This window comes from Periplaneta americana, chromosome 2 (genome assembly GCF_040183065.1).
Source record: "Periplaneta americana isolate PAMFEO1 chromosome 2, P.americana_PAMFEO1_priV1, whole genome shotgun sequence".
NCBI classification, from domain to species: Eukaryota; Metazoa; Arthropoda; class Insecta; order Blattodea; family Blattidae; genus Periplaneta; species Periplaneta americana.
The window spans coordinates 69432053-69447265 of NC_091118.1; the positions used below are offsets into that span (position 1 = coordinate 69432053).

At 34.9% G+C, this 15213-nt stretch overlaps 1 protein-coding gene across 6 annotated transcripts in view; it reads right to left on the bottom strand.

Moving 5' to 3' along the window:
* Positions 1-15213, bottom strand: part of LOC138694322 (zinc finger protein 260-like) — a 72504-nt gene that overhangs the window by 40876 nt on the left and 16415 nt on the right. For all 6 annotated transcript variants that reach the window (XR_011330897.1, XR_011330898.1, XM_069817930.1 and 3 more), the window contains exons 4-5: positions 9046-9156; positions 425-541 (exon numbers count right to left, since the gene is read on the bottom strand). Coding sequence is in view for 4 of the 6 variants with exons in the window: in XM_069817930.1 (XP_069674031.1) it covers positions 425-541; positions 9046-9156 (228 nt within the window). In the remaining 2 variants the exon portion in view is untranslated. The remainder of the gene's footprint in view (positions 1-424; positions 542-9045; positions 9157-15213) is intronic.

The window sequence follows — 15213 nt, forward strand, 5'->3', positions numbered from 1 at the left end:
GATACTGACACAACATTATGACCCTTAATAAAGTTAATATTACAATTACATCAGAGGATCTACACTTTTCTATGACATTACTGCCAAATAATCCAACATCTCTGCAAATTAAGCCCAAATTAAAGAAGTATCTAATTTCTCACGTCTTCTATTCTGTAGGTGAATTTATGACATTCAACAACGCTGCATAAATATTTCTGTCTTGTATTAAGTATCAATACTAACCCCATGTGTTGTACTAGTATACTGTAATACTCTTTTGCATATACAGTATTTCAACTAGACTGTTGACTATTATTAAGACTTTGTAGTACTATTAAGATTTTTGACATGTTCCATATTCTAGATGTGAAGCGATGTACAAATACCATGGAATGTACATAAACACAATACAATCAAATATATCCTGAATGTTTCCACTTACCTCATCTTTTACTTCAGATTTTATGTTCAATAATGGTTGACCTTCTTCCCAGCCATATTTGCCATCAGTCTTCAAAGTGTTTTCTTCTTCGTCTTCATCATCATCATCATCATCCTCCTGCAAAATCAGGGCAATTTGTTATTCATTCTAACAAAAAGATGCCATCAATTTGCTTGCAAGAATAGTTCAAGAGCCTGACTTGTACTCCAAACTCATGCAAAAGCCTAGCAAGACTGGCTGACTGCATAAACTGATTGTGGGATTGGTTTATGGAATGAGGAAGAGAAAAGAAGTGTATTCCCAATACCCATAAAAATTTCAGTCTGTTGCAGATCAGATAGTATGCATATGAAGTAAAACTTTTTTTTTTTACTAATGGTGGTTACTTAACTGTTCGTCATCTACCCATATAAACATAAACTCAGTTGCATATTTCAGGCTTGTTTTTATCAAAAACTACAGCAGTTTACGTCTGTATATTTATATACATATTTTAAATAGTACCTCCCCCCCCCCCCATGTTTTAATTTCTCCTCAGCATAGATATGTAATATTTAAACAGAAAAGAGAAACGAATATCCCTTCATCGTATGAACCAAGGCTTTAGGCCCAGAGCATGCACAATGTGGCATTCTTCGACTCAGAAAATAGTTGATCTGCTGAACATTTATTTCCTCCACTGTACAGTACCAGAAAAAAATAATGACCCACTTGAACATTCAAACTCTCAGCTACAATATATTGTGCATGGTCAGAGATTCAGAACACAGATACACAAATGAATTCTAACACAGTTATTGAAATTCGAGTGTTGTAACCCATTCTGAAACGTACTTGAAATGATGGAAAGAAAATGGATTTGCTGTAAATAACAGATGAATATATATATATAACCTGTGCAGTAAAATCGTAAAATCGAAATTTGGATTTTCACTAGGAGATACACATGCCTCTCAGACCAAGGCCTTGCACCTCTTCTCAATAGCTCAGACAGCTGAGGCACTTGCATGCCATGCAGAAGGGAGTGGGTTCGATAATTACGATATTACAATAGATTTCCCCAGTAACTGAAATGTCATTTGCCACTAATAATTATCAAGTATAATCTAATTATTATGATCATATAACACTATACACGGCTACCACAAATGAGCTTTCCAGTGTCGAAAACATGTAATTTACATTTAAAGAAACTCAGGTACGAATTGAAATGAAATGCTACAGAACAATAGTTGGAAAAACAAAGAGGAATAGAGTATAAAATGAGAGAATTAGAGAGTAATTAAAACAGAAATCAGTAGAAGAGAATTTAAGAAGAAAACAACTGAAGTATGGCACATGGTGTAAATGGGAGAAGAAAGAAAACCAAAGCAAGTAATGGAGGCAATGACGGAACAGAGAAGGGGGAAGGGAAGACCAAGGACGATGAATATGGATAATATTGAGATGATGGCAAGGAAAAGAGGGAAAGGAATTAGGGAACTGAGAAGAATGGCAAGGGATAGAGAGGAATGGAGGAGATGAATCGAGGCAGACCTGACGCCGTAAGGCAAAAGGGAAAGATGAAGAAGAAACTTAGGTACAGTAGAATTCCTCGTATCCGGCAACTGTGGGGCAAAACCAGTGCCGGATAACTGATTTTGCCGGATAATTGAAAAATACGTTTATAGGTTATGTAAAGACACACTGTACTGCACAAACATTTTTTTCCATGTTTAAATTTAGTAATTTTCATATATGTAGATATTTAAAAATAAAGTTTTGAAATATGTACAATGTTTATTTTCAGTACTGAATACTGTAATGTACATTAATCAGTTCATAATTTATTGTAATGCATAATAGCGTAGAAAATATTAAAAGTTTTCGTAACCTTATGATAATTTTAAATAGTGGCCATGTGACATGAAGAGCAGTGTAGCCAACATCGCAACTGTGAAGATGAAGTAGCACTCGATGATTAAAACCTCTTTAATATATTTCTAATGTCTTCTTGTTTATATACTATCTATTACTCGAATGAAACTTTTACACGTTGTAGGAACAGACAATTTCACACTTTCCTATTTAGACTCGTCCAACACCCTTTCGAACGGGCGAGTTCAAGTGGTAACTAAACTTAAAGATATCGTCTCTGCGAATTGTTTGTAAGACCCAAGTGACAGCTTACCAATCTCCAAGGACATAACGGGGTTTTCTGTCTATGTTTTCACGCGTGAACAATGTAAAGAGTAAACAATATGCGGCATGTGCGATCCAAAAAAAACACTCACATCTTCGACTCTTCCCTTTTGCATGAATGACTTTTTTTTTTGGCCTAGCCAAAAGTGTCGTTCTTTTGGCATTGCCGGTTATTTGGGTACCGGATAGGAGAGATTTTACTGTACTTAAAATTCGTACTGATAGAAAGAGAAACTCAAAAAGTTTTGCTTTAGTACACCACATATGGTAAGACTGCTATGTGCAGTACGATTATTTAGTCCTGACAGTAGCCGGCAAGTGCGCCTGAGTCAGGCGAGTCCATTAAGTTATGCCAAGGGTTGTTCAGGTTAGTCTGTCGCCTGCAATCAGAGTGATTGGATGTCACACATGCGGTATAGCATTGTGTTTCCAGTACAGTTAAGCCAGGACGAATAGAAGAAATAGTGTATGCACTTCTATGCTTTCCCATTGTCAATGGCAGACCTGACAACTAATGACGCTTCGATCGCTAGTCTGAAGTCAGACACCTCGAAAATATATTTCTCGCGCGTTTAATGATAAAAGTTTCTATGGGTTGTTAATATGCTTTGTAGTTAAGAGTTATACAGATAGCTTCAATATCTTTTTCTTTGAATTAACCAGTGACAAAAGAATATTGTGTGGTAGTTTACAAAATAATTACAAAAATACCGTACTGTTTTGTTCCGGGTCATAAAGAGGAATACAGTATAAATAGTGTAACAAGATATTTCTTTTCATCTCCCAAAGAAAAAGATGAGTTTGGGAAATGGGCCAGAGTGATTCTGCGGGTAAATAATCATATTTGTGATGTGCATTTTTCCGAATACATGATTATATAATCAGACTGTTTTATTATAAAATGTCATAAGACAGAAATATCGCAAGTGCATTGAAAATTACAACCATGTGCTGTACCTCACATTTTCCCTAATTTACCGAAATTATTAATTATATGAAAATAAATGTTACGGAATGGTAATATTCGATGAGGTCAAACTCAGAGAAGAAATTCGATTTAATAATTATTATTCCCTTAAAGTGTTGATTTCGGAGATCTCACGACTGATGTCCAAAAGAAACAATTAGCAAATCATGCATTAGTATTTATGTTTATGCCATTTATGCAAGATTGGATTCAACCAATTGCTACTTACGCTAGCAGAAATGCTACCTCAGGTGATATTCTTGCTAAAATTCTTATACAAGTTATACTACAATTAGAAGCAGGCAACTAATCATGGTGAGAAATTTAATTCATTTACAGCTACGTAAAATATCATTCAGTTCTTTATATTCTAACATTTTGTGGGTTTTGTTTTCTGTCTCTGAATTCGCAACTTGTTACGAAAAGATTAATTATTTAAATACTGAACTTATAATTGCTTTCACAATGTTTCAGATCCCATTGTATTTTCTGTTACAAACGTTCATAACAGTATTATCTGATAGAAGACTCTATTAATTATGGATAAAGGACTATAAAGGTATTTCTAAAGTTACAAATAGCAGGGTGAAATGGAAGAAATTTGCTTTTAAAAAGGACTACATTCAACATAACAAGTACTGTAAACTCCTTCCAAGTCATGCTCATAGCAGTAGCAGTGCCGCGTTGCGACAGATCCGTGTAAACTTACAGAGTGCATACACTATTTCTTCTATTCGTCCTGGTTAAACTGTACTGCATCCTTTACCGACAGCTCGTCCTTATCTCTACTCCAGAGCTATCCCCACTACTCCTATTAATTCTCCTCTTTTGCGTCGCTGAGCTGTCAGGACTACAGTGACTGTATGAATATAGTGTGGCCATTGGACGTATCGTTTCTGATTGAACATTGAGGTCACGTGGTACAATGCCGCCATTAAGATTCCAAACAAATAGTTGGAACCAGTGTTATTTGTCTTCAAGACATGGAAAAATAAAGGATTACGTCTGATTTTCTGCTAATTTTATGGATATACCTTCAAGGTAAGATAATAAATTTCGTTAGATATAAGTAGTCTTACCGTAATCCACGTAATATTTGTGCTACAATCCAAAAGATGAAAATTTACATGAGTTGTTAGCATGATAACTGATTTTATTATTTCTTTTAAGTAATTATACATTTAAGCAGTCGTTCGGATAAAAATCAGAAATTATATTAGGCTGACATATACTCCATTATTTACAGTGTTTATTTCCATTTTCAACAATAGTTAACAAGTTATGAAACAGAAAATCGTGAAAGAAATCTAAGTTGGCTACTATTCAGTACATTTAAGCTTTATTAAATACATATGAAATTTTTTAAAACTTTAAGCATAACGAAATTTATACAATTACAATGAAAACTCTCTATCACTATTAAACTATAAGTACATGTCACAATTTATTTAATCTGTACATATAAATATTTATTTAAAATGTTCTTCAGTAAAACATAATAGATGAGCCATATTTCACTAATCAAATAATATTTTAGCTTATATTTGAACGTATTTTCTGTCTGTTGTGGAACCACGATATTCTATACTTGCTCCAAACTTTGTATAAAAATATATTAATATTACTTCACATGTGGTTTTTATTACAGACATGACTGGATGTGCACCTATGGATGTACAAATTGACCTGAGAAGGGCTTTGTAATAAAAAAAGTTCACTATGGAACCTGGAAGTAGGAAGACCTGGTCTTCCAAAGGCAGAATGAGGGATGGATTCCTACAGAGAGCTCTGTTCTTTGTGAGGTAGCTACATTTTGACTAATACATATGGGGAAAAAGCCGAGAGGATGGAGGATACTGACATCACGTTTCACACAAGACTGGAAAATTTGTTTAGTGTGCCGGTAGTGAGATCAAAATAAGTTACTGCTTGTTTTTTTTTAGTTACTGTAATCATTTAACTCAAATTTTTCTGTAAATCACAGCATTCTTTTAGTAAATATTGAGCTATTGTAAAATATCTTAACATTGACTTGAAAACATTTTTCCTACATAAGGTGCACAATGTTAAAACAATTCATTTTCTCCCTGTCATAATAATATGCCAATACATTGTCCCTAGGTTTCCAGTCTTAGGCTTAAAATAGCTGGTATGCGTAGACCTGAGCAGAAAAGAGAGTAGTAACACAGTCTACTATATACAGTCACGAAGCTTGAGATGATTTTTTGCAATTCTCGCGATAGTTGCTAGCTGCTTGGAGCACTGTGAGTACTAGGAACAATAGACTGTGCCACAGCCATCGTGATCTAATACAGGCCATAGGCAGACCATGTAACTCGCTTAACCCAATCACGAAGGGTGGCGTTTCAACCATTTAAATTAGTTGGAATGCATAAACAGTAACATATGTTTCTCTAAAATGTAGTGTAATTTCATTAATAAAATTTAAAACAATGATTATGAGACACTTCAGACATAATTCACTTGCGAGTAATATTATTTTTGCTGTGAAAATTACTTTGTTCGTATGTGTAATACCTGTCTTTATTTCGGTTAAATATCGCGAAATTCTTGTAATTCATATGCACGATTCAATAATTTTCAATTGCACCACACAGATATTTAGATATGTTGAAATTATAGGTTATGTTTACTATACCAGTTGCCCCTTTCTGTCTAAATTTAGTGATCTCCAATGCCTTGCCATTCATATGAAAATTATAGGTTATGTTTACTATATTTAACTTATATTCCTAAATTTGCAATTATACATTATAATTAAGCATAATGTCATATATGATACCCCGGACATTCAATTTGTCTGTATTTTGAGTACTGAATTATTGTATTTATCTACTACTTAAGAGACGAAGTAACACAATTGTACGTACACTAATTTCATAGGAGTGGAATGGTAAATGTTTTGTCTAAAATTACGGAAGGTAGATTTGCTAAATTGAAATCAATATAAATTCGTTTTTATTAAACCTCAAAATAGCTTCCATTCTAAACTTAAAATGTTGACGCGTATAGATTATGTTAACATGTAACATTCTCTTCACATCAAATTAACACAGTTTTGTAATTATTTCTGCAACATATTACGCAGCAAGAAGTAAATGGAACTTATGGACACATTATACTAAATAAAGATTAGCAATGATACGCAATAAAGTTATAATATAATATTTCACTGAGCTACATACATTGAAATAGAAAACCCGAACAAACATTACAGCCTGGGCTAGATCAAAAAGGCATTGACTGTGCCGTATTTTGCATTTTTGTGAAAAGCTATGTAAACTGTGAAATGTTCGTTATCGGTTGTAATAACTGTGAATGGCTAAAATACAATAATTTGAATAATAATATGGGACAAAGAGACGTTTGTAGTACTATAATTGTAAGAGAAATAGATTAGAGTTATCCTTCTTTCGAAAGATCCAGGAAGGTGAGTTTATAGAATATAATATATATTTTATGAAAATAATACATAAACCTTATGTATTTCATATTTCAATAGTGGAAGGAAGGTGTTAATTTTTTCAAAAGAACACGATATCGAAAGTACAATGCATTTTATCGTCTACTAGGGAAAGAGTCTGTGATGAGGTGATAGTAGCGATCCTGGTGGTGAGCAACTATCTATGTTTGCATATTTAGTAAGTATTGAGCTTCGTGACTGTATATACTAGACTGTGATGGTAAGCTGTTGCTATGCACAGCATTTGTAATATTATTGTTCAATTCCTGCAAATTTATATCATAGTTGTTTAGACCCACATAACAATTCTGCTGACCTAGTTGTTCATTTGTGTTTAACAGACCCTAGTGATTTATGGCTTAAAAAATTTGGGCTATTGTGAAGGACGTGTCATCCAGTTACTCGCGACTTTTGGTATGCCTTGAACCTACAAATATGTGACAGGTTAGGTCAGGGGTGTATTTAGGCAGATTTGAGGGGACGGTTTTTAACTATTACTGTTAATTTTTTTTTATATTTCTTAAATTTTATTCATAACTCTTTAAAAAAAAGTACATAAACTTTAATGCACAATGAAAAGGATATGAATAACATTGGCAACAATCAGTTCAAATTTAATCACCGGTCTGCCAACAGAAAAAGGACAGTTTTTCAATAATAGTGTCACAATGCGATCATAGCACTTTCTGCAATGTTATGCCCTCTCACTGTGAGAGTCTCATGTGATAACATTAAAGAACATGTTGGTATTAACTTACGATAAAAGAACAATTAAATTCTTAAGTAGAAAAGAGAGTAGTGGTAATAAGTCTGTTGCTATGCAGATATACAGCATTTAGAATATTATTATTTAGTTTCTGAAAATTTATGAGTTTGTTTTTAAGCCTACCTAGCCATTCTGCTGACCTGGTAATTCATTTGTATTTAATAGTGATTTATGACTTTAAAATGTTATGTATATGTAGGATTTGTTTTTACTGTGATTATATGGTATTATTGTTCAACAATTATCTTAGCTTGGGAAAATATATAATCCTACAAGATGTAGTTTTGATGCAATAAACATAATAAAACATCTGATATCTCATAGCAGTTAGCCTAACCTTACTTTGCAGTTTAAACCTATATTATTCCATGACAACATACAGGAAGCAGGTAAGACAGATAGTATTTTTGTTTTTATATACCTCAGATCTTATTTAAAGATGTTGCGTGTCAATAATTGTGAATACGTGAGTATTAGGTTACGATTTTCTTATTAGCTCCATAAGAGCCTTCAGTGTGTTTGGAATCTTAATGGCGGCAGGTGGGCGTGTCCAACTCCAATGGCCACACTGTATTCATATAGTCACTGTAATCAGGACTAAATAATCGGTCTGTAACAACATTTGTTCATTGTTTGAGATGAAATTGCTGCTATGTAGGACAGAAAAGCATACTTTTCCAGAAAGAAAGTCGCAATACTTTGTCATCTGGTTTTAGGGCCTGCAGCAACTTTAGAATCTTCCAGACAGTCGACTTTGGTATTTGCAGCTCCATGCTGGGTCTGATGGTAGATTTTCGCAGACTACATGAGAAACTTTGGAGGACACATTCAACTGTTTCCTCACTTACTAACGGGTATCCAGTTGATTCCCCTGGTCTTAAAATCAAAGTACCACTTGTTAATTGTAGGCCCACTGGGTTGTTCTGCAGCAAACTTTGTGGGGAAATGTCGTTGGACACAAATAACTGACTGGTTAACATAAAAATCAAAGATATATAAAAACTTTTCTGTACTCCATAGCAGCCATTTTGTCTCAACAATGAACAAATGTTCACACATGCAATGTACTAAAACAAAACTTTCTGAGTTTCTCTTTCTATCGGTATGAATTTTAAGTACTTGAGTTTCATTAAACATAAGTTACATGTGTTCGAAATCAGAAAGGTCATTTATGGGAGCCCTGTATTATAACAAACAGAAATAGCTTCATTTTCAGTACTTACATTCTCTGTTTTGTTGTCCTCCGAGTCTGACAAATGTGGCTCAACTTTGATGTGGACCGGCTGGAACTCGAACGAGGTCTCACTCTCTGCTTTCTTGGGGTCCACATTATCCTGTTAAATTATTAAGATATTTTTAAACAATGCACGAAGCACTCAATCCCTAACTTTTCGTTCTGCAAAGGAATTTTACAATGTTACATTTGCTCGAATCAAATTTCTGCACAGTTAAAGGACAAAACTGAAATTCTTTCAATCACTTATTATCATAATACACTGCTTTCTTAAATTGACTGAGGATATTGGAAATTAAATCAATGGCTTTCAAAAAATGTGCTATCAACTGTTTCATATAAAACAACTTCTGTATTGAAAAGGGAGCAAAAACGATCACAATTGTATTTAACTTTTTGTTTGAAATATCTAAAAAAAAATAACCCCTTTAAATTAATGACATTACTTAGGGTTCATACATTCACACAATGTCTGGCTTAAAACGCTAATAAAAGAAATGGATGTAACTTAAAAAATATACACCAAAGAGAACTAAATGTACAGCCCAGTTACTTTATGGTGACAGCTCGTCAACGCGAGAGAGGAGAAGGTTCGACTGTGGGAGGGAGACCGATCCGAGACGGAGCGAGCGTCTTATGAATGGGGGGAGGGAAATACAGTCATATTAGAAATGAAGTCTCACGTTGCTCTCCCGCACGTTGCGGCATCTGCATAATTTTGAGCTCCTGTCACTGTGTTCACTTCATACTCCGGAACAATAGTCACTAATAAACACTAAACAAGTAAATAATGGAAATACAATGAGCAGCAGTTCGGAACAATAGTCACTAATAAACACTAATGTGGAAATACAATGAGCAGCAATCGAATCATTATATTTAACAGTTAATCACTAATTAACAATGAAATATACTTATGCGTAAATACTGCCAATGTTCATCAGTGCTTCACTGTTACCTTTCCCATCATCATAATCATCATCCATGTGGATGATGGGGCAGCCTTCTTCTCTGTACTTCTTTATTTTCCTGAAATACTGCAAACTTTTGGCCCTAATGCTGTGATGCTCTATCACAATTTGGCGATTATTTTGTGTTTTTTTTTTTTTTCCAATGAAATCCTAATTTGAAAATAACTTTCCTTAAAGTCGAGATACCTCCCTGAAAGTCGATAGTCTTTCAATTTCAATAATATATATATATATATATATTTTTTTAAGTGCGGGCCACTATTTCTGTGAAATATAGAACTCGTGCTTTGGTTCGTCTTATGACAGCTTCATTAAAGTTGTCCACAGTTGATTTTGGCGCCGATTATCAATGACTTTACTCTCCCTTATTATTTAGCTAACACAGCTCTCAGACAGCGGTAAACTCTGCTACAAGTTTTCCAACATTTGTTACGTTTTTTCTTCCGACGCTATCTTCATAAAGCGCTACACGTTGCTCACGACTTCTCGCGACTGCGAATGCAATACCCGACCTTTCAGTTTGCTTCTAACAGGCAGCATTTTCACAAACAGAACAAAGCAGTGAATCTAGACAATAAATACTACATACTAAACAATACAAACCAGAAGCACTACAACTATTTAAGTAATTAAATGAAATGTACGTAACAAACACACTAAATTGCAATATACAAGACAGTGGTGGTGTAGTAAGTTCTTAGCGCAACTGTACGCCCATACTAATGTTCCCGAGATGTGACCGCTAGCGCAGCCAGGGGAAGACTAAAATGAACACCCCTTCGAACAAACAGTGAACCCGCCCAAACCACTGCGTCGCCAGGCCAGAGCTGTCACCATAAAGTAATTGGCCTGTACAGTAGTGGCAAAAAAAAAAAAATCGGACCGACCCTTGTAGCTGATTTCAGAGTCTTATTCGTTCCAGAGCACGATAGACTGGTAATTAAGACTTTCGTGATTCGAATCCTGCCTGGGAAGGAAACTTTTTTTTTTTGTTCCTTATTCAAATTTATTCCCAATACTTTTTGATTGCAGCGATATTTTACTACTTAATTAACTTACTATTCCCAGAACATGAATTTTACCAGCAATCGAAAATTATTGGGAATAAATTTGAATAAGGAACAAAAAAAAAAGTAGGTTTGGTAGTGTAGATCTTGCAATTTATGCAATGGTTGTCTTAAGCTGCAACTTGTTTAAGTTTAAAGTTGACTATGCTACAACACAGACGCCGATCTCCATAGTGGCAAGTGTTTCTGTTCATTCTGTTTAACACATGTTTATATATGTATCAAATATGAATGAGGTCTCGCCCACCTCATATTTTGCTCAACTAGTATGACTAGTCAGTTTGTTTTTATACCATTAAGTACGAGAAAAATTCGTACCGGCACCGGGAATCGAACCCAGGACCTCTCAGCTGTGCGCGCTGAGTGCTTTCTAACAAACTGAGCTATGCCAGGACCCGATTCACAACGCCGGCCGAACTCCTCTCGTAGTATCGTGTTACGGCCTTACTGCCTGCACTTGAGACGATACACGTCATATATGTACAGGAGCGCATATTACATGACTTTATGGCCATATTCAACAACAGTTTCTTTAAACTGTTAACATCATATATGTATGAAATATGAATGAGGTCTCGCCCACCTCATTATATTTTGCTCGACTAGTATGACTAGTCAGTTTGTTTTTATACCATTAAGTGAATCGGGTCCCGACATAGCTCAGTTGGTTAGAGAGCACTCAGCGCGCACAGCTGAGAGGTCCTGGGTTCGATTCCCGGTGCTGGTACGAATTTTTCTCGTACTTAATGGTATAAAAACATGTTTATATGCTTAGGCACATATAAGAGACTATATTTGTAGAGTTACTAAAGAGCTAGGGAAGTCTCGGCATTATTTTCATGCAATATTTTATAGGCCTAATTTGTGACTAGGTTCTAGTTGCTTTGAATGCAACAGTATGGGCTGATGGAACCCTCTGCGGTGGCTGAATGGTCAGACTTTCAGACTGTCACGCAGGCAGCCCAGATTCGATTCCCGGTCAAGTTTGGGATTTTTTCATTGAAAAAATCCATAGTGGCACTCGTGGCAGACAAGGTCGCAGTTGGGGTTTTTCCCAGGGTTCTCCCGTTTTCCCCCAAATTAGGCATTTACATCATTCCATCACCATTTCTCCATTTCGTTATCATTCCGTAGCATTCCCCGAATGCCGGCTGGTGACGCATGGAGGGTGTTGGCCTAGGGACGAGTGAGGTTGCCTGCTCGAAACCTGGGCACACAGAGAACCTTAGAGTGATCAGCCAGTGTGGGTTTGGGAATGTGTCACCAGAGGGTCAGCACAATAGATCTTAACAGGTCGCAGTGCTGGGCCATAGTGCCCCCCCTCCATTAAATTATATTAAATTAAATTCAATTCAATTCAATTCAATTCAATTCAATGGGCTAATGAAAGCCCGCCTACTTTAAACTCTAGTATTAATTTTATGAGAATGGATTTGAGGTAACACATTAAATTACCAGTAGTGACCAACATCTCATAAGGAAGTGTGAACTAATTTCTAGCACGTATATCATCCTCATCACATGCATGACTTGGTATGGAAGGTGGTAAAACTCTGCCTCAATATCAGTGGTGTGTGGTGATAAATAATTCTGATAGTGCACAAATATTTATTATGATTATCATTATCATAATATTATTACACCCTATTATTATTATTATTATTACTATTATTATTATTATTATTACTACTACTATTACTATTATTATAGATACTAACTATGACATAACTATTAACATATGTTATATAGGTATAGATTTACATAATTTTGTTAGTCAAGAAATTGCAGTTACTCAGTTTCCTATGTAGGTCCAGTAATAGCAAAGTAAAATGTTCAATTTCTATTGCAGCACACCATAAATAATATAGTTTTCGCTATATTGCGTTTTATAACACAGTTCACACATTTACAAGCATTTGATACGTCTGTCGTCTCATCAGCCTTAACTGCTAAAAAGTCAGCAACTTTCTTTATTTCTTTGAAATCTCATCATGGCATACATCCAAAATGGCTTGAAGGACTTCGTTCTGTATAGTGTTTGGTGTGCTCTTAAACACTGTTGCTCTTTCCAAATATTCCTTAAGAGCGCATCTAATTCCGAATTAAAATTGACGAGGCCAAGAAAAATACTGGCGTTTAAACATGAGTCTCCGTCATCGTGACCTCTTAAAGCCAACTCAAAAGCTCCAGAAAACAGCACGCACATATCTGTTCTTGGTAACTTTATCATTGTGAAGTTCGACAGTCTAATTGAATCCAATTGCGTCTGTACGTTTGTTTGACCCAACACTGCCAATGTAACAATATTGTTGATGTGTGCAGCTGAAGAACAGTGTTTCTTAATTCTTTCATTCATGTGCTTCAAATCAACAATACCTGCAGAACGGTAATCAAAATTATTTAGTTACTACGCACAGTCCTAAATTCAAACAGAAAAATAAATAAAATTCATAAAACATACTTATTTTTGTCAATGAATGTTCGCCGCCGAACAATAGGCAAGGAAAACAAAATACAGCGTCTTTTATATTGCAGCTGCATATTGTATTTTTCGTAAGTCCAAATGTCGAATTTTCTTGCCACATCTCTATTACTGTTCTTCGTCACTTACAATTTTAATTCCTGTGTATGTCTACCCATCTTCTATATTTTTATCTTTTCGTGTAAAAGTTTTACAGAAAATTACACATTTAAAAGATTTTGGACACTATTCATTGCAATATTTATGATGGAACGAGCTAACAACTACTGCAGACAGCTTGAGAACACATCTGAAAGTGCTCCTAATCCCTCCTACACACACTGTACTGGCTCCCTACCATGCTCAAAACCTGCCAGTGAAACACTACTATTGCGCGTGCTCCAATGGAACAGTGTGCCGCAAGTGTCGAGCGGTAAACGTAAGTCCCAGGCATCAACAAGACCAGTACACGTGCAGCGTTATTTTTACATAGTATTATAATAATTATGTAGCTCACATAGTCTATTGCAGCTCATTAACATAACTTTAAAAGCATGTGTTATTTGAAGAGGTGGTGCACTGCTCCTGTGCTCCTTAAGAGAAATTGCCACTGCTCAATATAGTTCTTATCTGAAATTCACTATAGAATTCTATTCAGACATAAAATGTGCACGAAACGAAAGCTAATCACAGACTTTTTCTGCAAGAAATAGTGTACATAGTGTTCTAATACGTGCATTCAGTAACTGTGCAATCAATAATCATTCAGTGTTCATTTTATACCCTATATAAACCAACAATAGACTCATTTATCACAAATTTACAAACAAGAATAAAATATTACGAGACATGTCCATTATAATTTTACATTATTTGAGATAATTGTTAAAAATTAAATGCATTATGTTAGCATTTCTTCCTTAAATTGTCTAGGGAACAGAATGATGCATCCATACCTCCACTGCTTGTATTATACGCCTAAATACAGTAATTTTTATGGTTTCTCGGTATTATCGTTTTCGCGTACTTATCGTTTTTGTTCCCTGTTCCCCTAAAAAACAACGAATCGTTTTGCTGTAGTTAATCTGGACAATCAAAAAGCCAGTGGCGAGTGTTGGTGGTTTGCAGTGAAGTACGGTTGTATCTTTATCGTTGCTCTGTAATCAGTTGTGAATAACTTTTTTAGTATTTTGTTTCATTTCTCTTGTGTTCAATGTCCTTATATATTTATTTAAGTATTTGGTTTCTCTTATAATAACAAAACCAACGGAAATTTTCAATTGGCGAAAATGTCATTCTACTTCTTAATATAGTCTATCTTATTATCAACAATAATAGTAATCTGACTAGAGGTTTTGATTTATTTAGAGAAAATCAAAACTCGAGTGAGATTGAATTGACTATTACACGATTAGAAGAAAGTATATAAAGATTAGAAGAAATAAAGTACTCTATTACAATAAAATATTGACTTACTAAAATTCTATTTCATTAATATTAGCTTCACCAAAATGTTTGAATGGAGCCACCATTTTCAGTTGACTATCAATGCATTAAACAAATAACTATGGCACAGCATGTTTTATAGTATCGTAAAGAATTTGCAGTTTGAAATGTTCGCAAACAAAGAAATAAATGGTAGGGAGGTGATAAAAATA